We start from the raw sequence: 24,160 nt of genomic DNA on the forward strand, positions 1-24,160 counted from the left end.
GTATAACAATGTTATAGTATCAATAATAGTGTTGTCAAAAGCGAAAAGCTAAGCTTTAGTAAAAAAAAGGTGCAGTGAAGGATAAAAATATAAATATTTATGTAATTCAAGAAAAAAGAGTAACAAATTCACTCATAATGTTTTACTTAACTAATACACTTGTCAAGTCTTATTGTAGTTTGGTACTGATTCAAGATATAACTCAGGGGCAATAAGGCACACACCTTAATGCCTTGCTTACACTGAAGAGCAACTTAAGCGACGCGAGCTTTGCTGAGCTTCAAGATTTAAGCGCGCCTTAAATGAGCTTTTGACAACACTGATTAATAACAATAAATTTTGAAGCAGAGAACTGAGCACAACGTAGATCCTTTTTTATATAGTGGTAGTATTTACATAAATTCTACGGTCTCAACTTCTGCAGAGTCACGGAGCCAACAACATTCTTCAATGACCATAGAGTTGCAGTTACAAGAGACATTTACATCAACCACTTCATAGACGTTTAGGAAGAGAATTTTCCACACCAAACAATACTTGCGGCTTAATCAGTTCTTGGATGTGTGGAGAATAATCAAAGAATTGGCTACATGTTGCATAGCAAGAATATCAAGACCTCATCAAAATTTGATGACTTATGACACACCCTTATAGCTTATTTTTGCTACCTTCAATGTGCATATGCTACTGTCTCATCAAACATCGACTGTATTTCGCACCTTGTTGCTTACACTTCAAGGTGTTGGAATCTGTCTGTAACACTGCTGTTCATAGTCTCCAGATCATTAGCACATGCAGCAGAAGCAGATTTACCGTGTTCTATATGCTCCAAGAAGTCCATCACATGTGGATCGGTCCATGGACATCCCCGTGGAGCTTCGGAACCTGCCACCCAGCCAAGATGGCCTCCTTTTGGGGTTACAATCAACAAACAGTTTGAGTTCTCCTGAGGGAACAACAAAAAGATTAACAGTAATCTACGCCTTCAAGCACAAAATGCGCTGCGCATGCATTCATACAGTTGAGGGTTGAGCCTCCTCTACTGGTCTCAAGGCTCAAATATCATGTGATAAAGTTCTTTATGCCAACAGGATAATGGCACGAAAACATTAATTACTTGGTAAAGGAACTTCAATTTAGGGTTTTAACCCAAAATCAACTAATATTAGGAATGCAATTGTTTTAAGAGAAGATTGGTACAGGACTTCTTTTAACATCAAATGGACAATGCTAAGACTTCCACAAACAACAGAATGAGAAACTTGCAAGAAGAACAACAAACAAAAATAGCTTGGCAGAATAGCATATGCACATCCATAAACAATGAGAAGATATCAACAAATAAAATGGGATACGAGAATGAAGAACAGTGCGCTACCTCAATATCTTTACGAGGGATTCCTCTGGATGGAGCAATTGGATCATTTGCAGCCTCCACAAATAAACAAGAGCAAGTTAAACTTCACATTTTTGTCTTAGTTAACACTTGCAGAATCCTAACAAGCATATCAAAAGAACTGGAGTGCTTTCATCTCCGCCTTTCCCGCCCAGTCCCCACAACTTTTTCTTTTAATCAAAAGAATAACCTTAACACTTATGAGATTCTACTGAAGTTATTTGATATCTACTACCAACACCTGGTCTTTTCTATTATTAAGTTTTGATAGCAATATATATCATACTGACCAGAAATGAAGATCCACGGAGAACTGTGGAGAAAACTGGAGCGAAATTTCAAATTGCAGATATATAACATCTAAATCATTCATGATTTATTCTTAAGAATTATCAGTGAAGATAGAAAAGCTACCACCTGAGATTCAAAAAGGCAAAACGCATTGTATTAATGAGATGACATCACTTGTCATACTTTTGACAGAGGACTGAATAGGATTAGTCCTTTTTAGATAGGTTGAGCAAGACAAATTATACATTGTTAATCCCTCTCTTTCCCCCTTTTTTCTTTCTTGTTTCCTCCTTTTTTTGGAGGAGGAGAGATGGAATATTGCTCTCTTGATCACAAAGAGAATAAAGATTATGCCATTGCAACCTCTAAACCAACTTGTCTCCGTGTCCAATAAAGATCCGGAAAGTCAAATTTGCCAAAATATGATTCTCTATACTATATATCTTAGGGAGAGCAATAGTAGTTAGTGCAATGCTTTTTTCCTGAAACTGGTCCAATTACGTTGAATAAAAATCCTTCACATTTTATTAAGTGAAGTAATTCTTGATATTCAAATGAAAAAGGTGAAATGTTTTTTTTTTAAATGAGAAGGGTGAAATGTCTTTAGATAACAAACCAAATCGCATAAAGCGCATCCGCAATGTTGGAAAGCATCCTACAACAGATAACTACAAGGGTGTATTGTCTAAAGGAAACACAATGTATAATATTTATTCTCTCAAGTTTCAGCTTTTTTTGCCTGGAATTTTAACTTAAATGATATGATATGATGTTCAGATTTTGCCAAAGGATGAGTGTGCTGACCATGATCCTAGACGTAAAATGGCATCTGAAGTACAACAAATGACAAACAAAAAGGACATTGGATATGTAATGTTTGGACTTTCTATATTTATTAGGGGGAAATATGTAATATGACTGGTGGAAGTGTTGCTATCTTGTTGTATCTGTTTCACTACCATCTTGGTACCAGATGAATAGAAGGCTTCAAAAATAAAAAATAAAAAAAATATAACCAAAAAAAAAAAGAACATTGGATAGTAAATGGCTAAAACAAGCTTACCTGGATACAAAGCAGAGGAGTACGGACATTTATAATGGAATTTGAGCTGCTTGAATTAGAATAGTAATCATCCACAGACTTGAATCCAAATGAAACTGCAAAATTCAAAGGCAATTACTTATAAGTTGAGATGCAATGATATACAACTTTTTTCTTTCCTGCATACAAACATAAACACCTCGTGTAAGTCCATCATCAAATTCTCTGACAGTTTTGGCATTGGCAGCTAATGATATATTAAATTCGCCTTCCATGTCTTCAAACAGTAGAGCATGCCTATAATCAAGAGATCCAGTTAAAAGAGGTATAAGGTACCCCGACGAAAAAGGGAAAAACTGAATTACACAGTTACTTTTTAAAAATTTTGCGGAGAGAATTCGCTAGAGCTCTGTCATAAACATTGTTAAAGCCCTTATGGAAGTCTTCGTCTGCTATGACCAAATTGAAAGGGTTGCACAAGGAAACAGCACCGGAGAGAAGGCAAGAATGAGACTCCTGCAAAGCAACGATAAAATATGAGAGATGGGCAATATATGGAGTCATTCCTTTGATTATTAAGAGTTAAGGGATTTATCATTCAAAGGGAAGTAGACTATAAATTATATTTTACTTGTTGGAATTGAATTTGAATAAAGAATTAATAGAAGATGAAATTGAAAGGTAAACAGAGACCAAAATAACAACTCCATGGAATGCCCACATACACATGACAATCAGTTGGGTGCCCCCATCTTTATTGTGTCTAATTAAATTGGCAATACATGCATCACTAAACAAACAAAATTAGTTATTTGAAAGTTTTCTGACGATGGCTTGTTTTCTCTCAGTGCACTCTAACTAACGTGCGCTGGCCATGGGGAGGAGGGCGCGTGTTCCGTCTCAGAAAGCTCTAATGGCGCAGGAAACACTTGGAAAACAACAACAACGCAGGCAAAAAGCTCAGAGTAGTCAACTGGCCCAAAACACTCAATCATCAGTAACCCTAGAGGAGAAGAATAGCAATGAAACAGTGAATTTGGAAGGAGAATCGGAGAAGACAGCCAAATTGAAGGCTATCCAGCAAAGGACAGAGATAGTTAAGTCAGGCAATAAGCAGCATAGTCCATCAAGCAGGGTAACAAGTCATGGGCCGATCAAGTGGAGGAGGAACTCGAAATGCCGGAGAAACAGAGCTCGATCTGGGAAAATTTTGACATCTCAAAACTGTCAAATGCTGGCTTCAAACTTGAGTACGTATCTCCCAAATTGCAAGGTGAGTCACCTATTGTAGACATTGAATTAGAGGATTGAATTAGAGGATATAGCATCGGAAATTGAATATTGGAAAAATGCAGTGGTATGTTATGTTTTGGGTGCTTATCCCCCATTCCCTGTGCTTAATGGTTACATACAGAGGATATGGCCGAAGCATGGGATAAACAAAATCTCAATGCTTAAGAATGGGATTGTTCTTGTAAGATTTGACACAGAATTGGGGAAAACTGAAGCAATCCAAGGAGGTATCTATCACTTTGATAACAAGCCCTTTATTGTTGAAGCATGGAGTCCGGAAATGGAGTTTACTCGAGAAGAATTATACACTGTACCTATTTGGATAAGTTTACCTGGTTTGGACTTCATTTACTGGAGTCCAAAAGGCCCAAGTAAGATAGGAAGTATGGTTGGGAAACCATTGATGGTGGACCAAAACACAGAAAAGAAGATAGGACTCAACTTTGCCCGTATACTGGTAGAGGTGGGAATGGATACATAGTTACCTGTTTGTGTATTATTCAGGAATGAGAAGGGATCAGTGGTGGAACAAAAGGAGTTATATGACTGGAAACCAACTTTATGCAAATATTGCAAAAAAGTATGGTCACTCAGAGACAGAATGTACGAAGAAGAAAGGGCAAAAAATAACACAGCAAGAGGAAAACCAAGCACAAGGAGAGAAAGAAGCTGGACAACAGAATACTAAGACCCCCACAATGCAACCAAGTGAGACACAACAAGTTCAGCAGCTATAACAGAGAGTGCTGGAGCAAGGCAAAAAGAATCCATAGCTGAAAGACAACAAGTGCAACAGGTGAGTGGATGGATCACACCATCAAGCGGACAAACAAGCATCAAGAGGACAAAAAAGCAGGAACGAACCAAACAGATGGCCTAGGTGACAAACATCAATGCTTTTCAGGTTCTTCACAGGATAAAAATGGATAGCAATGTCTCTACTATTGAAAAGGGAAATGGGGGAGGCCAAACCATTTCCGGATCTGATCTATTTACTCGGCCTTCAAGGTCGCCAAAGAAGCCCCAAGAAGCATCAACCATTTCCGATGAGATCCATGGAGCAATTCTTAGATAGCAAGCACTAGCTCCCGGTGCAACTTCATAAAAAGCACTCAAAGAGAAGATCGAAGAGAATGAAACGCACGTAGTGGTTATTATAGGGGTTTTTTCTTTTCCTAGAAAACGTCCGAAACAACCTGCTACAAAACTACCGAGCAGGGGTAAAAATACGATAAGTAGATACATAATTTCTAGTGTGATCAGACAACCAAAAATCAGACAATGACAGAGCGGCCTGTGATTGAGTGATAGATTGATCAACGACGAAACGAAGAACGAAACTTTACGACAGCTTTTTCGTAGACATTATTTGCATCACATCATCTTCAACCAACCTCCACCCGAGACGTCCATGGGATCCGCTCTACAGATACCATCAAATCCCAGTTTCTGAGATATCACATCAGCCCTATCACCACTAATCCTAGGTTATCAGGGGACGCTAGGCATCGGAATTCAAAAAGTTCTCTTTTTTTTCAGCGGATTTGGAATGGTTAACTTGCTTTGTTGGAATGTTAGGGGGCTCAATGCTCCCAATAAGCAAAAGGAGGTTAAGCTCCTTTGAAATGAAGAAAAAGTGAATCTAGTAGGATTACTGGAGACAAAAATAAAAAGCAACAAGTTTGAAAACATAGTTAATAAAATGTTTAGTGGTTGGAACAACATAAACAACCTGGGAGAGCACTACAATGGCAGAATATGGATAAGTTGGAGACCAGACTATTATAAAATCCAGCCAAAGATGAGGACAGCTCAAGTAATCACTTGTGAGATAACATATGTTCCTTTGAAACTGCAGTTCATGCTTTCAAGAGTGTATGCACATAACACTAGAGAGGAGAGGAAGGAACTATGGGAGACTTTGGTACAACTAAGCTCCAACTGTCAGAAACCTTGGCTAATACTAGGAGATTTCAACTCTGTATTGAAGATGGAGGACAGAATGGGGGGTAATCCAGTAGCTTGGTCAGAAGTTGTAGACTTTCAAAATTGTGTGGACACTTGTGGATTGATAGAGCTTCTTCAACAAGGCCAAAAATATACATGGAACGATAGGAATGGTGATCATAGATTATTCTCTAAAATCGATTGGATGTTCATTAATGAAATCTGGTTGAACACAATGTAATCATTAATGAAATCTGGTTGAACACTATGCCTACATGTAAGGCAACATTACTTCCCGAAGGCATTAGTGATCGCTGCCCAGCTAAAGGAGTTTTAAATGGGATAAACATCAAAAGGAGGAGGACTTTCTACTATTGTAATATGTGGGCTCAACATCCCCTTTTTTCAGAGTGTTAAGTAGTTAGTCATGTTTAGTGTCCCACATCGGGAAGTAGATACCTATTATTATGTAATTACGGTATATAAATAGGGTTGTACAACACTTTAATCAATATAATATATTTTTCTCCCGTGCATTCTCACATGGTATCAGAGCGACGGTGAGAAAACATCCGGGAAAAAACTCAGCCGTTGTCGTGCTTCAATTCTGGTGACCTTTTAGGGCTATTTTTTTCGTCAAAACCAATTCCATCGGTGTTGTGCAAAAACCAACACCACCGCAAGGCCCCCCAACCTCCGGCGACCAAACCCCAGCAAACACCTCCGTCATACGCCGCCTCACGCACCGCCACGCGCCGATCGGAGACAGTCTTCTCCGGCTAGATCTACTCCACGCGCCGGCGTGTGGAGCCCGTTCTGTCAATTTTTTCAGAAAACTCCTTTAGAACAGTCTGATCGCCCTACCATTCCGAGCCTGCCCATATTTTTCTTTTTTGATTCCGAGCAATTTGAAAATTTTCCGGCAACTACAGTAGTTTTCCGGCAGTTACAGTATTTTTTCCGGCAATTTCTTTTTTCGGCAACCACAGTTGATTCTTTGTTTTATTTGGTGCTAATTTGCTAGATCTCTTTTCAATCCAATAATGTCTTTGGGAGTGGATGTATTTTGGGTCTAGAAACACGGGTTCTGGAAGTCCTGGTATTATGATTACCTCAGAACCTTTAATGGGAAGTTCAAACTACTTAGCTTGGGCTTCGTCTATCGAGTTGTGGTGTAAAGGTCAAGGAGTTCAAGATCATTTAACAAAAAAGGCTAGCGAAGGTGATGAAAAGGCCAAAACACATTGGGAGAAGGTCGATGCTCAGTTATGTAGTATCTTGTGGCGATCTATTGATTCCAAGTTGATGCCCTTGTTCTGTCCATTCCAGACATGTCATTCAGTTTGGGAAAAGGCTCGTACTTTATACACTAATGACATATCTCATTTCTATGATGTAATATCGCGAATGACAAGCTTGAAGAAACAGGAATTGGATATGTCTACTTACTTGGGACAAGTACAGGCAGTCATGGAAGAATTTGAGACGTTGATGCCAGTTTCTGCTAGTATTGAAAAGCAACAAGAGCAACGACAGAAGATGTTTCTAGTTCTTACACTCGCTGGACTCCCTAATGACCTTGATTCAGTACGTGACCAGATTTTGGCTAGTCCGACTGTCCCCACAGTTGATGAATTATTCTCTCGATTACTTCGCCTTGTTGTAGCACCAAGTCACCCAGTGAGCTCATCACAGACACTTGACTCATTTGTTCTCGTATCCCAGTCAGTGGACAATCGGGCATCTCAAACTATGGAGAATAGACGAGGAGGAGGCCGTTTTGAAAGATCTAGACCCAAGTGCTCTTATTGTCATAAACTTGGAGATAGAGTGACGTGTGCTATTCTTTACATGGTCGTCCACCCAAAAATGCTTATGTTGCTCAAACCGAGACTATAGGTAACCAGGAATTTTCTTTATCTGAAGGGGAGTATAATGAGTTCCTTCAGTATCGAGCAAGTAAGCAGACGTCTCCACAAGTAGTCTCTGTTGCTCAGACTGATACTTCTATTGCTGGTAATTCTTTTGCTTGTGCTTCCCAGTCTAGTACTCTTGGACAATGGGTTATGCACTCAGCCGCTTTTGAACATATCTCTGGTAATAAATCACTTTTGTCAAATATTGCGTATTCACAGTCTCTTCCCATTGTTACTTTAGCCAATGGGTCTCAAACTAAAGCAAAAGGAGTTGGACAAGTGAATCCCCTACCCTCTGTCACTCTAGATTCCGTTCTTTATGTCCCTGGCTGTCCTTTTAATCTTGCATCTGTTAGTCGTTTGACTCGTGCCCTCCATTGTGGTATATATTTTACTGATGATTCTTTTATCATGCAGGACCGCAGTACGGGACAGACGATTGGAACAGGACTTGAATCAGAAGGCCTTACTACCTTAACTCACTCAATTCCTCCAAGGCATGTCTAGTTACAGATCCTCCGGACTTAATTCACAGACGTTTAGGACATCCAAGCTTCAGAAGATGGTGCCTAGTTTGTCTAGTTTATCTAGATTAGAGTGTGAGTCATGTCAGCTCGGGAAACATACCCGAGCCTCCTTTCCTCGTAATATTGAGAGTCATGCAGAGTCTGTTTTTTCTTTAGTTCATTCTGATATATAGGGTCCTAGTAGAGTCAGTTCAACCTTGGGATTTCGTTATTTTGTTAGTTTCATTGATGATCATTCAAGTACTTGGATTTTCTTAATGAAAGATCGTTCTGAGTTTTTTTCTATATTCCAGAATTTTGTGCTGAAATTAAAAATCAATTTGGTGTTTCTATTCGCACTTTTTGCAGTGATAATGCCTTAGAATATTTATCCTCTCAATTTCAGCAGTTTATGACTTCTCAAGGAATTATTCATCAGACCTCTTGTCCTTATACCCCTCAGCAAAATGGGGTTGCAAAGAGAAAGAATAGGCACATCATTGAGATTGCTCGCACACTTCTCATTGAATCTCATGCTCTGTTGCATTTTTGGGGCGATGCAGTTCTCACAGCTTGTTATTTGGTTAATCGGATGCCTTCATCTCCCATTCAGAATCAGATTCCGTATGCAGTATTGTTTCCCCAGTCACCCTTATACTCTGTTACTCCTCGTGTTTTTGGGAACACTTGTTTCGTTCATAACTTAGCCCCTGGGAAAGATAAGTTAGCTCCTCATGCTCTCAAGTGTAGGAATGGCAAGCGGTATGGGTTCTGTCTTAACCCGCAAAATTTCAACCCGCCCCGCCCCGCAAAACATTTGCACCCGCGTTCACCCGCCCCACACCTACACCCGCATCCACCCGCCCCGCCCCGCTTAATTTTTTCTTTTTTTAATTAAATTTTATTAGCTTTTGGACCAAGTCTCTTCACCAAGAATACGATTGACACAAAGTAACATCCTTTAATTCTTTTAACATAAATCTGTAGTATTAATACCAGAAGGAAGCATGCACTCCCATATATACATGGAAAAATTCTTGTGAAACCAGAAACTCCAGCAAACTCCCTGTTTAAGTTTCTTTTATTTTATTTGAAAATTAGAAGTCTAAAAAGGAAGAGGAAGGAAGAATATATACCAAGACGAAGGAAAATTGTTTACTTTTCATTGCTTAATCTGGGTATAACAAGAAAAAGAAATGATGTTTAGAAACTAAAATAATACTTAAAAGATTGGATTAAAAAGTTTCAATAAAAGTAATCGATTGAGTTCTTTATAATGTAGGACAAAACAACAAAATAAATGGGTTTTGGGCAAGTTTGCTATGTTCCGAAGCAATATGTAGTCAATTCATGACTTCAAACCGCAACCGCCTAATTTTAAATAACAATGTTTCTAACCCGCACCGCCCCGCACCGCACCCGCAAAACTCAAACCCGCACCCACCCGCATACATCCAAACCCGCCCCGCACCCGCCCCATTGCCATCCCTACTCAAGTGTGTCTTCCTTGGTTATTCTCGTGTTCAAAAGGGATATCGTTGTTACTCACCTTATCTTCGTAATTACTTTATGTCATCTGACGTCACATTTTTTTAGTCTAAACCTTTCTTTACCTCTTCTGACCACCTTGATATATCTGAGGTCTTACCTATACCGACCTTTAAGGAGCTTACTATAGCTCCTCCTTCACCTTCCGCCACAGAAGTCTTGCCCATTCCAACCGTTGGGGAGTCTAGTATGGCTCCTCCTAGATTCCCCGCCACAGGAACACCACTCTTGACATATCATCGTCGTCCGCACCCAGCATCAGGCCCAGCTGATTCACGTCCTGCACCTGACCCTGCTCCTACTACGGACTTGTCTCTTCCTAGTACACCGATTGCACTTCGGAAAGGTGTACGATCCACTCTTAATCCTAATACCCATTATGTCGGTTTAAGTTATCATCGTCTGTCATCACCTCATTATGCTTTTATGTCATCTTTGTCAACTGTTTCTATCCCAAAGTCTACTGAGGCACTATCTCATCCAGGATGGCGACAGGCTATGATTGAGGAGATGTCTGCATTACATGCGAGTGGCACTTGGTAGCTTGTTCCTCTTCCTTCAGGTAAGTCTACTGTTGGTTGTCGTTGGGTTTATGCAGTCAAAGTCGGCCCGGATGGCCAGGTTGATCGTCTTAATGCTCGTCTTGTTGCAAAAGGATACACTCAAATTTTTGGGCTTGATTATAGTGACACTTCCTCTCCCGTGGCTAAAATAGCATCTGTTCGTCTCTTCTTGTCCATGGCTGATGTACGTCATTGGCCTCTTTATCAGTTAGACATTAAGAATGCTTTCCTCCACGGTGATCTTGAGGAAGAAGTTTATATGGAGCAACCACCTGGTTTTGTTGCTCAGGGGGAGTCTAGTGGTCTTGTATGCCGATTGCGCAGGTCGCTATATGGCTTGAAACAGTCCCCTCGAGCTTGGTTTGGTAAGTTCAGCACAGTTATTCAGGAGTTCGGCATGACTCGTAGTGAAGCTGACCACTTTGTGTTTTATCGGCATTCTGCTCCTAATCTGTGTATTTATCTGGTGGTTTATGTTGATGATATTGTTATTACTGGCAATGATCAGGATGGTATTACTAATCTGAAGCAGCATCTCTTTCAGCACTTCCAAACTAAGGATCTGGGCAGATTGAAGTATTTTCTAGGTATTGAGGTCGCTCAGTCTAGCTCAGGTATTGTTATTTCACAGCGGAAGTATGCCTTAGACATTCTTGAGGAGACTGGAATGATGGGCTGTAGACCGGTTGACACTCCTATGGATCCGAATGCTAAGCTTCTGCCTGGACAGGGGGAGCCTCTTAGAGATCCTACGAGATATAGGAGGTTGGTTGGCAAATTGAATTACCTCACAGTGACTAGACCTGACATTTCTATTCCGGTGAGTGTTGTAAGTCAGTTTATGGATTATCCCTGTGATAGTCACTGGGATGCAGTTGTTCGCATTCTTCGGTATATAAAGTCAGCTCCAGGCAAAGGGTTACTATTCGATGATCGAGGCCACGAGCAGATTGTTGGGTACACAAATGCTGATTGGGCAGGATCACCTTCTGATAGACGTTTTACGTCTGGATATTGTGTTCTAATAGGAGGTAATTTGGTATCTTGGAAGAGCAAGAAACAGAATGTAGTTGCTCGATCTAGCGCCGAAGCCGAATATCGGGCCATGGCTGTGGCAACGTGTGAGCTAGTTTGGATCAAGCAGTTGCTCAAGGAGTTGAAGTTCGGAGAAATCAGCAAGATGGAACTGGTGTGGGATAATCAAGCTGCTCTTCATATTGCGTCAAATCCGGTGTTCCATGAGAGGACTAAACACATTGAGATCGACTGTTTGTAAAGTCAGAGAAAAGATACTCTCAGGAGATATTGTTACAAAAGTTTGTAAAGTCGAATGATCAGCTAGCAGATATTTTCACTAAGCCTCTTACTGGTTCTCGTATTAGTTACATCTGCAACAAGCTCGTTACATATGATTTATATGCACCGGCTTGAGGGGAGTGTTAAGTAGTTAGTCATGTTTAGTATCCCACATCAGGAAGTAGATACCTATTATTATGTAATTACTGCATATAAATAGGGTTGTACAACACTTTAATCAATATAATATATTTTTCTCCCGTGCATTCTCACACAGAGAAGGTCAGGGAAGTATGGGATGAACATATTGATGGCTGCAGAATGTACCAGGTGATTAAGAAGCTGAAACAACTAAAAAGGAAATTGAAAGAGCTGAATTCTCAACAATTTAGGAACATAGTCAAGGAAGCAGAAGAGGATAAGGAGCTGTTGAAACTAGCTCAAGAACAACTGGAGTCAGACCCTTTGATACAACTTCAGGAGAATGAAAAGACTAAGTTCCATAAATATAAGCATTCCTCTTTTTTAGCAGAGATGTTCTTGCAGCAAAAGTGTAAAGCAAATTGGATAAGACTTGGGGGTGATAATACAAAATACTTCTACTCAGTGATAAAACATAGGAGACTACAGCAGGCAATCACTCAATTGCAAGATAAGTATGGAAATTGGCAGACTGATCCAGATGAAATAGCAAATATATTTGTAGATTACCATACAGATCTATTAGGAAGGAACAGCCTGACAGACTAAAAGCTTTCACAGGAGTCCTAAGTAATGGTCCAACATAAACAGTGGCACAGCAGCTAGACCTGATCAAGCATTATTCTGAGATGGAAGTTAAACAAGCTATGTTCAAAATTGACAGTAACAAGAGTTCACGGCCGGATGGGTATGGAAATGGATTCTTTAAATCAGCATGGGATATAGTAGGGAAGGACATCACAGAGGCAATTCTAACCTTCCTCAATAATGGGAAGTTACTGAGGCAACTCAACACAACCAACATAGCTCTGATTCCAAAGGTGAATGTTCCAGAAAATGCAAGCCAATACAGACCTATTGCCTGTTGCAATGCTCTGTATAATACACACTTCTCCAAGATGTATGATGAAAATAGATCTAAGGAAAGCATACGACATGGTAAGTTGGGAGTTTGTAGAAGAAGCACTCAAAGGATATGGATTTCCTCACAAGTTCATAGACTTGATCATGGTATGTGTTACATCTCCTAAGTATACAATCAAAGTCAACGGTGAAGGCTATGGATTCTTTGATGGTAAGAGGGGTTTGAGACAGGGAGATCCAATGTCTCCCCTGCTCTTTGTCTTAGTCATGGAGTATCTTTCCAGAACTTTGAAGTATATCAGTGAGCTTCCAGATTTCAAATTCCATCCCATGTGCAAACAGTTAAAACTGATCATTTGATATTTGTTGATGACCTGATGATTTTCTGTAAAGGAACACCTAAACCAATAGCAAGAGTAATGGAGGCACTAGCACATTTCAGCAAAGTAACAGGGCTGGTGAACATGGATAAGTCAAGTATTTTTGTGGCTGGAGTAGATGATCAGATGAAGAATACATTGGTACAACAGACTGGTTTCATGTTAGGAACATTCCCTATAAGATATCTGGGACTGCCCCTATCATCTAAAAATGGAACAAGATGGAGTGTCATCAACTAATTGAAAAGATCACTACCAGAATCAACAGTCTACTCAAAACAATTGTCCTATGCTGGGAGATTACAGGTAGTTACTGCAGTCCTGTTCTTATTACACAGCTTCTGGGGATCAGCATTTATACTTCCACAAAGTGTGTTGAAGGAAGTCGACAAGAAATGCAAAGAGTACCTATGGGGTAGCACTGATGGTAAGAGGAAGATATCACTTGTAGCCTGGGAAAAAGTTTGTTGTCCAAAGAAGTATGGTGGTTTAAATATCAAAGGAAGCAGAATGTGGAACACTGCATCAGTTGGGAAATTGCTCTGGCAATTAGCTAACAAAGAAGACTCATTATGGGTGAAATAGGTGCATGGGATTTATATGAGGAACAATAATGACATATGGAGTCACCAAATACCCTCTGACTGCAGCTGGTATTGGAAGAAGATTAACTCATTAAAAGAGTTAATGCATCAGTGGTATCAACAAGGAAACTATATCCTAGGGCCCCAAGGGAAATATTCTATTTCAAGCAGTTACAACAATCTGATAGGGCCTCGAGGAAGAATGAGATATGCTGAATTGATTTGGAACTCCATATCACAACCGAAGCATAGGTTTATAACATGGCTGGTTGTACATGATTTATTACTCACAAAGGAAAGGCTGAGGAAATTGCAGATTCACGTTGATAATGAGTATTGCTGCTTATGTCATCAGTCACCAACTGACTGAGGAATCATCTCGACACGTATTTGCTGATTGCAGTTGGGCAAGAAAACTTAGAGCAGAAATACGACAATGGGTAGGAATTCAGATTCCGGAAGGTGATGTGCAGCAAGACACTCAGCAGAATCAAGAATAGACATTGGCAACAGTTCAAAAAAGAGTTTGCAGCAGCAATTTGGAGTGCAGGGATATACCACATTTGGAAAGCTAGAAATTGGAAACTATTTAGAGGATTCAATGTAAATATAGACATGGTAGTAGTACAGATAAAGAAAGAGTTTATAGATTTTTTTTTTTTTTTTTGATAAGGTAAATTGTATTAATCAAAAGGGAGAGAGCTCCCGTATACAGGAAGTATACCAAAAAGTAGAGAATTTACATCAGAACATGATTCTCTACAAAAGACGCCCAATCTTCTATACATGTAGGGGCTATATAAGTGCACCAAAAAGCGATCAAAGATAAAAAAACTATTCTTAAGATGTGAAAAAGGAGACTCAATCCCCTCAAAAGCTCTCCTATTTCTCTCCCTCCAAACTATCCACATGAGAGCTAACGGGGTGAACTTCCACGCCTTTTGCTTTCTTCTTCTACAGAAACCTGACCAGCTATATAACATTTCCTTTACAGTGCTTGGCATCACCCATTGAACACCAAAAAGGTTCAGGATCGCCCTCCACAAAGCCGAGGGCACAGGGCAATGCAACAAAAGATGATCAACATCTTCCACTGAGCTTTTACACATATAGCACCAACTAACAAGTGCAATTCCTCTCTTTCGTACATTCTCAGCAGTCAAAATTACTCCCCTCGCCGCTAGCCATGCAAAAAAGCACACCTTCGTCGGCGCCTTAGGAATCCAGATCGAGGAGTATGGAAAAGAGGCCTCCTCTCTCACCAACATACTCTTGTAAAAGGACTTTACGGTGAACAAACCATCGCCACGCAATCCCCATCTCCAAGAATCACAAGATAGTTGGGGCCTGTCTTGCCCAAATAGCAGTGTCAATAAATCTTGGAGCTCCGCAATCTCCCAATATTGCATGTTCCTTCTAAATGAGAGGTCCCATACTCCCCCCCCCCCCTTTCATGCTCCTTACGAATCTGTTAGGACCATCAATTCCTTCTGGTTTGAAACACTGAAGACGTGGGGGAAGGAGACCCTCAGAGTATCCTCTCCACACCACCTATGATTCCAAAAGCTGATTCTCCTTCCATCTCCCAGTTGTCACTGAAGGATTCCCAATTCTTCATGATGCTCCTCCACATGCCACACCCGAAAGGTGTTGTGATTCATGCTCCTTACGAATCTGTTGGACCATCAATTCCTTCTGGTTTGAAACACTGAAGACGTGGGGGAAGGAGACCCTCAGAGTATCCTCTCCACACCACCTATGATTCCAAAAGCTGATTCTCCTTCCATCTCCCACCCTGTAAGTGATGTTGTCACTGAAGGATTCCCAATTCTTCATGATGCTCCTCCACATGCCACACCCGAAAGGTGTTGTGATTGCCTTGGTCCTCTAACCCCCTCCCGTGGAATCGTACTTTTCTACTATGACCTCCCTCCATAGAGCATGCTCTTCTACCCCGAATCTCCACAGTCATTTCCCCAACAAAGTTCTGTTGAATACCCTAAGATCTTTTACTCCAAGTCCACCCCACTTCTTTGGGGAAGTGACTGTCTGCCAATTCACTAGATGATACTTTCTAGTTCCATACGCCGCATCCCAAAGAAAATTCCTTTGAAGTCGCTCCAGTTTTTCTGTGATGCTCACTGGAGCTTGCAACAGGGACAAGTAATAGGTGGGCATACTCGATAAAGTGCTTTTATTAAGCACTTCCTTTCCGCCTTTTGACAAGCACCGTTGCTGCCAGCCTGCTAATCTTTTTTCTAACCCTTTCGATCACTGGATTCCAAACCGTAGTATCCTTATGCGAAGCGCCCATGGGAGACCCAGGTATGTAGTGGGAAGGGAGCCCACCTTACATCTGAGAACATAACATAAAGCATCAATGTTAGCAACCTCACCCACCGGGAAAATCTCACACTTGCCGAGGTTGATTTTGAGACCTGATACTATCTGAAACCACTACAGGACCTGCTTCAGGTAGGTCAACTGATCCATATCGGCATCACAGAAAACCAGGGTGTCATCCGCAAAAAGCAAATGAGACACTCTTCGGGCACTGGGCACCCCGATCGGAGCTGAGAATCCTCTCAAGAAGCCTCCACCCGCCGCACGATCCATCATTTTACTCAGAGCATCCATCACTAGAATGAATAGCATGGGGGATAAGGGGTCTCCTAGCCTGAGACCCCTGGAGCTGCCAGAGAAACCACACGGGCTATCATTAACCAGGACAGAGAATTTGATTGAGGAAATGCAGAACTTGATACATCCCCTCCATCTTGCCCCAAACCCCAACCGCATCATAATGAAATCCAGGAACTCCCAATTGACATGGTCGAAAGCCTTCTCAAGGTCCAACTTGCATAGTAAGTCGGGATCTCTATTTTTCCTTCTGGAGTCTAAAAGTTCATTTGCCACCAAAGCTGCATCCAGGATCTGCCTACCTTCCACAAACGCATTCTGGGAGGACGAAACAGACACGTCAAGAACCTTCTTGAGTCTGTTGGAAAGCACTTTAGAAATAATCTTATAAATGCTCCCCACAAGACTAATAGGCTTGTAGTCTCTGATACAAGCTGCACCTTCTTTCTTAGGCACAATAGTGATAAAAGTAGCATTGATACTTCTCTCGAAAACACCATTCACATGGAAGTATTCAAGGGCTTCCTACAACTCCCCCTTGATGGTGTCCCAACAGAGCTGGAAGAAGGGCAAGGAGAAACCATCAGGGCCGGGGGCCTTATCACCAGCACAACTTGACACAGCCTTGTGCACCTCCTCCTCCTCGAAAGCCCTTTCTAGCCACTCAGTGTCTCCCTCCCCTATGATGTCAACGACTATTTCAGAGAATACTTGTATAGATTAGCTCAGTTGGAGGCCTATATTTCATAGTACACTTTGAGAAGATGACTATGGAATTTTAGGTGCTCTGTAGGTGTATTGGTTTTGTTTTGTTGTTAATGGTAATATTTACATTGTTACCAAAAAAAAATTAGAGAACAGAATCCTTAACTAAGAGTTCAAGCACCGCATCCACTCCGACTTTATTTTCATCATTTGCCTATAGATGGAAATGATGGAAATGAAATGGGTTTATTACAGAATAAAAGTTTATTGTCTTTGAAAGTACAAATAGTGCAAGTGTGCAACTGATAGGCAATATTGTTTAAGGCAAATACAGCAGCTGGTACTCCACTTGTTTTCCCCAAAAGTTGTTCAAATTTGATCTTCAGAACAAAAGGCACAATGTTGATCCAGGACAAACGAATGGAGACAGCAGTGCTAAATCACCTAAGGTAGCTGATTATAATATTATATAACCACCAGTCACAGAGATTACATCACAGCATTTTATTATTACAAAAACACGCACAAGTATGATTTATTGCCGACTTCTCTTCTGCAGATGTTTCCTGTAGGGTGACTCAGAGATAACTTTCAGTATGATAATTAAAAAAAAATAACTAATAAGGAATTAAAAAGAATTGAAAAGGAAAAAACATTCCAGTTCAACGAGTGCTCCTTTATTTGAGAGGGTAATACATGCTACCAAAATACCCCCTTCTAGTTAGTTTTCTTAAACAGCAAGATTAACTTCTTCTTTATGTTGACTTAAATCAGGATTCAGTGCAATCATCTCAATAACTTGGAGACAGAGCTGATATTTGGGCAGATCATATATCATTTGAATTGTCGAACTACTCAAAACGCGTGGAGAAGATACAAGGATTTTGGGTGTTCGGACAGAGAAGAAGCACGAAGAATCGCCGTGAAGAAAATAAGCCATATAGATGAAAACATAGAACACCATTACTAAGCACCCAAGGATGTGGCCTAGCGTCAATGAAGTGGGTTAAAACCACGGAGACCAGGGTCAAATGCTGGCATGGACCAGCGTTTGAAAAATAAAATATAAAAAGGGAACACCATTACTAGATGGATCTGGATGGTCTTATTATCCAAAGCTTAAAAAACCCAGTTCCACTGCCAAACACCCAGCCATACTGAACCACAAGACATAGTTGAGAAAAAGAAGACTGGAAAACACCTGAACATTCTTCCTAAGTATACTCTATGGTGTTGTTATGCTAGCATTAACACACAGAGTCTTCACCTTTTCTCAATAAACTGTATGATGTTAGCGAGATTTCTAATACTCAGCAGAAGTACAGTACTAAATTGAAATATGCCAACAAGTTCACCATAGCATCATACCAGACTTAAATTCTCTAAAACAGCTTGTATGTAGATGCATGGTAGATCAGTACAAGGACAAAATGGAGGAGGAATACTGATAAGCACAAATTGAATTAATTGAGTTACCTGTCCCAGATAGCGAACTAGAATATTTGCTCCAAGAGACCAGCCTATTGCATATAAATTTGCCTCTGGATAGCGATTGCTGACATGTGCCACCACTTCATATATATCACCAAGAAATGAAGCTGAATAGAACTGCATGAATTAGCTCATCAATGAAGACGAACAGAAAAAATTTAACATGTCAAAGATGATTGGATTTTGACTTTACCTTAAAGATGAAGGATAGTTTTTTGAAATAATATGTTGCATCCTAATTAGATCGATTCATGACCAGTTGTATCTTTCATCTCAACAGATTGTCAAGCTAAAAAAATCTAGAATACTTTTGACCGGTACCATTTGAGAAATTAAGCAGATCATGTTTGGGAATAATGGAGTTAATTATCTGAATATTCAAAAAGTTCAACGAGGAGCTATAATGATAAGCAGACTTTAGAAAGTCTACGATACACATCAAGAACTCTGGAGTACAGAACTCATTCTAATGCCTAAAATGGCAATAGACATTGATTTTCTACTTTGCCTAGGTATTACCTCCACTAAAATTATTGAGCTTCAACATAAAGCTATACCTGAAACTCTAGTATAAGTCATATTGTGAGTTTGAACATGCACAGATGGAGAAAAATGTCCAGACTGTTATCATCTCTTGCTTCTTCCCCTCCCCTATCCCTGATACCCACTCTAATTTCCTGAAAAAATATCTGCATTGAAATCTCAAATTTCTAAAGGATATTCATTGTATCCTTGAAGGTCTGATCAATCATAAGTTCTTGCCTTCTTGGACAACCACGTCCTTTTTTGTTTAAATTATATAACCATCATGGCATGCATCCACTGCCTGTAGTTAGATTTCAACTGGGCGAGGATATCTAGAATTTAAGTGGACACCAGATTGTAAAGATCTTCACATGAAGGTCTTGGACAACTTTTGAGAACTATTACTCAGGACACTTCATGCTCAACTTACCCTTTCTTCTCAACTAATTGAAGCTTGCATTCTGTTTCCCCTGTTATACAGGTAAAGTATTGAAGTAAGAGAAGGGACAAATCTTCCTTAGTTGAACTTGTTGAGCTATAGGGCAGACTGAAACCTTTGTTTGACCTTTAGTCTACTTGTTTTCGTTCACTCTGCATTAAACCGTTTTTGACATCTCTTGTGAAAGAGACTGGATCATGTCAAGCCCGTGTTGTGAAAAGCGATCGCTTCAACGCTTAAAGCGCGAAGCGAGACCTTGGGCGCTTCTGTGATGTGAAGCGTAGCAGGTTGAATAAAGCGAGCGCTTCTGTGAAAAAAGTGAGAAGTGTAAAAGCGACAAGGGCTGCCAACGTTGAAAATTAAAAAAGTTCATCGTGTTCAAGCCCAGGTATGTGATTTCCTCCTCCTCCTTCTTCTCCTTCTTTTTCTTCTTCTTTCACTGTTTCACTCCCAAAATAGCAGTGAAATGCTGGCAAATTTTTTCCCTTCAGTTCTTCCTTTTCTCATTCTCTTCTTCTTTTCCTTTCATTGTTTCAGTGATAAATTGCAGCGAAATGCTGCCCAATTTGTTTCGTTTCAGTTACTTTTCGTATACTTATTGCCATTTTTTTCATTTCATTTAATCTTGTAGAAGAATAGGATGCTCATTTTGTGCTTTAGTTGATGCTACTCTTTAGTTTTTACATTGAAGTATTGAACATTTGCTCACGATTACATGTGTTGTCTATGCAGTATTTATTTTAATATTTTATTTTAAACTCCGCTTCACTTCAAAAAAGCGAGCGCTTCGCTTCTCGCTTTAAGCGAAAAGGGGCTTGTCGCTTTTCCTCGCTTCACGCTCTTCAAGCAAGGGGAACCAACATATCTTTGAAGAAAAATTTTCAAGCCCTTCTGAAGTGGAAAATCCAAGTGAAAGAGTATTAGCATTAATAAAATATATAATCAACTTAAATGAGATAAATTTGAAAATTAATCCACTGGACGGAGAAACTTATACTTGGGTCATAAAGATCATTCTTTTAGCAAGCATATGAAAATCACATAAAACAAAAGGCATCAATGCCCTGATGCCAGAAAAGGAAAAAAAAAAAAGCAAAAAGGGAAGTCATATAGAAATTCGTTCTACTCGTTAGATTTCTCCAGATACTTCTGCTTTTCTTCTTCAGTCATGAAAGCAGTGAGGGGAAAAGACTTTCCAATTCCTACAGGAGTCTTGAAGTAAACTTTATTCTGAGAAGGATCCTCAATGCTCATCTCAACTATTGGCACCCACAGAAATAGCTGCTTACTCTTAATTCCAGTCATTTTCTTCATCCTGTTTTTCTCCACGTAGGCAGTGACCTCGGTTGCATAGCTAACAAGAGTTTTTGTTGCGATGAAGTAATGCTCATATGGAGCCTTTTGTTTCATCCACACAAATCCAGTTTCGCGAACATAACCACATTCTTCAAGGTCTTTAAGAGGAAGGGTGCCCTGGGGAAATCCCAACTCTTTCAGGAGCTCAAGAGAATTGCTATAGCACCCTTCGGCTCCATATACAATTTCTGCTCCTGCACGCTCATCTTGGCATGATTTTTTATCACTACCCATGGTATAAGATCAAAAAGTTGTGTATTGTAAGGCAGCAATTTAGGTTATGGTATATTGCTTAAATATACACAGAGCAGGAAGGACAGAGAAAGGAAAGAGCAAGGTTGTTGGCTGGAAATTGCACAGAAGGGATCGAGTTGATAGTGTTGTTTGCCTAACCATTTGACCAAAAAAATTCCAGAAGACTGGAGTCAATGGACAGCACAAAAGCAATCAACTGTCCCCAACAAACTCTTCAAGCTGCCAATTCCCATTAGCCACATTAACTAAACCATACCATTTTTTTCCTTAACCAAAAAGTCTGAATAACAGATATAAACATTGGCCAAACTCCACCATAAATCACATCAAAACTAATACTATCAGCAGGGAGTAAATTAAAGACCAAATTTTTATTGATATATCAATCAACCAAAGTAATTAAAGACCAAAATGAGAGAGTACCTGTGGAGTAGTGACAGGACTATCTCCACAGCCTCTGCTATTGAACACCACAACTCTCCAACCTTTACTTCGAGCTCTCATCAGCATATGCCTCACATATGAGTCATCGCTTCCCCCAGTCAGACCTGGCTGCAATTACCCCCGTTAGTACACTTCCAATTCGTTATGCGCACCCTTACTTTTAGCATCATGAATCCATAAGCAGTGGGTGCAGATGGAGTACACTTTCCTTTTTAATATGTTGTTTCAAAAAGAATGACATCTTTCTATATTTAGAAACAATTTTAACTAAAAAAATCCCATTTTAAGCTTAATGGCATGATTTAAGGATAGAGTAAAATTCACAAGCTTTTAAAGTACATATATGGCACAAACAAAACTCTACTCATGAGCACCAACGGTTTCGAATTTTGTAAAAATGTTTAATTTTTTGAAAATTTTTAACTGCATATATAGGTTGTGCCCAATTAGCAATAGAAAGAAGACGCACAAGCAAAATGAGCAGCGGAGAATCGGCAGGTAAACGGCGATCGTCGCCGGAGACCCAATCGAGGGCGACGGAGCCATCATCCTTAGTCCGAAGACACTCTCGCCGGAGACGAACGTCAGGAACGGACCTTAAAAAAGCTGCAAAAATAGTCTCTATATGTCGATTCGAAGCGACGATAGGATAAGAATTATAGGGATTATCAAGTGATTTAAATGCAGGAAGGAACTTGTCTCCAGCTCCGCCGATGACTTCTAATGACGGATGGGGAATTTTGGCGGCTGACATTGTGGTGACGTGGAAGGAAGGGGAGGAATTGGAGAGGAATTTGAGGTGGCGGAAGGAGGAGGAGAAATGGGTGGCTGAGCCTAAGGTGGCTCTAGCCATTGGTTGGTGGGAACTGTATGTATGTCCCCACTGATCGTTGCTTTCTTAACTTTGTAGCTGGAAGAAGTGCCTCCTATAAAATTATATGCAGTATAGTGAAATGGGCTTGTGAATCTGGATTTTGGGTTTCTTTATGGAATTTTTACCGTTAAAATAGCACGGTATAGCCAGTTTTCGGACTGGTCATTCAAAAATAGCCAGCATTTACCAAGTCAATGAAAAATAGCCACTATTTTGTTGCAGCAGAGACCGGTCCAGCATAATATAGTGGAGTTCGGTGCACCTGTGTATGAACTCCAGCATATTATGCTGGACCGATATACTTTGCTGGCTCCAGTATAATATACTGGAGACCGGAGTACCGGTGCTCCAAACTCCAATATATTATGCTGGACCGGTATACTTGCTGGAACTCCAGTGTATTATGCTGGAGTTCTAGTGTACTTATGCTGGAACTCCATCATATTGTGCTGGAGTTCCAGCATACTTATCTTGGAACTCCAGTATAATATGCTGGAGTTCAAGTATACTTATGCTGGCGTATTTTTCGGGTTTTTAAAAGTTTTTCCGCTCAGATTTATCTTTACATGAAAAGTGGCTAAATATCGATTACTTTTGAAACTGGGCTATTTTTGAACGACCAGTTATAAATCTGGATATTTTAAATTTCACCCATTTTTACCTCCTATAGGCTATAGCAAAGGTTGATACTTATTTATATTAAATAAATACCTTTTTAAAAAATTATATTCCATAGCTATCTTTTGATTTTTATAGCCAAATATCTATTTATGATTACCTCATACCCTTAAGCCATAAAATACTCTTAATTAATTGCACTAACCTTATAGCCTCGTATTGGCTGGCCTAAGTCAGAATCCTATGGAGAAGGTCTTGTTCACCTACTTCTCGAGTGTATGTTTATCCCTTCACTCTCAAGTCGTTCAAGGGCTTGTTTGTATAATCATGAGTTATTTATCCCTATGGAGTGTATTGTTAAGCCTCTCATTCTTTCAGATGGAGGTTCGAAATCAAAGCAACAACCATCGAAATCAAAGCTACAGCCATGGAAATCAAGCCCTAGGAGTGGAAAGGACTCATCAAAATCAACGGCGTTTCGATCGAGTTAGTCCAGCCTGAAATCCTCCGTTACAAAGCTTTCGAACCAATTCTCCTCTTAGGCCGCCATAGATTCGCCAGAGTTGACAAAGACGACGGAGTTGGGGGCTGAGCAACTTGAATTTTCTGTTAATATATTTCAATGTATTTGAATTTATTTAGCTGTATTTCCATGTATTTCATTGTATTCGTTATTTTTTTCCCATTGATTTCAATGTATCTCGTTGTATTATATGTATTTCATTATATTCATTGTCTTTTTTTTCATTGTATTTCAATGTATCCCGTTGTATTCTATGTATTTCATTGTATTCACGGTCTCGCTATATTCCATGCATGTATTCATATGTTTTTTTTTAATTAATATAATTTATGTATTCAGATATATTATATAATTTCTCTGAAGATTGTTAAGTTTTTGGGTTGTTTTTCGGTTGAGAATCTTTTTTATAACTGGAAATACAAATTTTGTGTGTTATAATTGAGTTTGTTGAGTTATATTAGGA

The 24,160-nt window shown here is 39.9% G+C and overlaps 2 protein-coding genes across 3 annotated transcripts; both read right to left on the minus strand.

Moving 5' to 3' along the window:
• Positions 1-79: 79 nt before the first annotated feature.
• LOC109244642 (embryogenesis-associated protein EMB8) lies at positions 80-22,602 on the minus strand. Of its 2 annotated transcripts, none has more exons than XM_019411762.1 (8): positions 22,152-22,602; positions 21,662-21,790; positions 18,649-18,780; positions 3,103-3,245; positions 2,929-3,026; positions 2,751-2,845; positions 1,379-1,432; positions 80-946 (listed from the first exon to the last, which is right to left on the minus strand). In XM_019411762.1, the coding sequence occupies exons 1-8, from the start codon at positions 22,533-22,535 to the stop codon at positions 728-730; spliced, it is 1,254 nt and encodes a 417-aa protein (XP_019267307.1). In that variant the 5' UTR covers positions 22,536-22,602; the 3' UTR covers positions 80-727. The 2 variants fall into 2 exon arrangements, with proteins under 2 accessions (XP_019267307.1, XP_019267308.1); XM_019411763.1 differs by having other exon boundaries at positions 21,662-21,786; positions 22,152-22,580.
• LOC109244643 lies at positions 20,560-21,655 on the minus strand. Its single transcript, XM_019411764.1, has one exon. It carries the CDS (start codon positions 21,215-21,217, stop codon positions 20,750-20,752), a length of 468 nt encoding a protein of 155 aa, XP_019267309.1. The 5' UTR covers positions 21,218-21,655; the 3' UTR covers positions 20,560-20,749.
• Positions 22,603-24,160: the final 1,558 nt, after the last annotated feature.

The sequence above is a fragment of the Nicotiana attenuata genome, unplaced genomic scaffold (genome assembly GCF_001879085.1).
Source record: "Nicotiana attenuata strain UT unplaced genomic scaffold, NIATTr2, whole genome shotgun sequence".
Lineage (NCBI taxonomy): Eukaryota > Viridiplantae > Streptophyta > Magnoliopsida > Solanales > Solanaceae > Nicotiana > Nicotiana attenuata.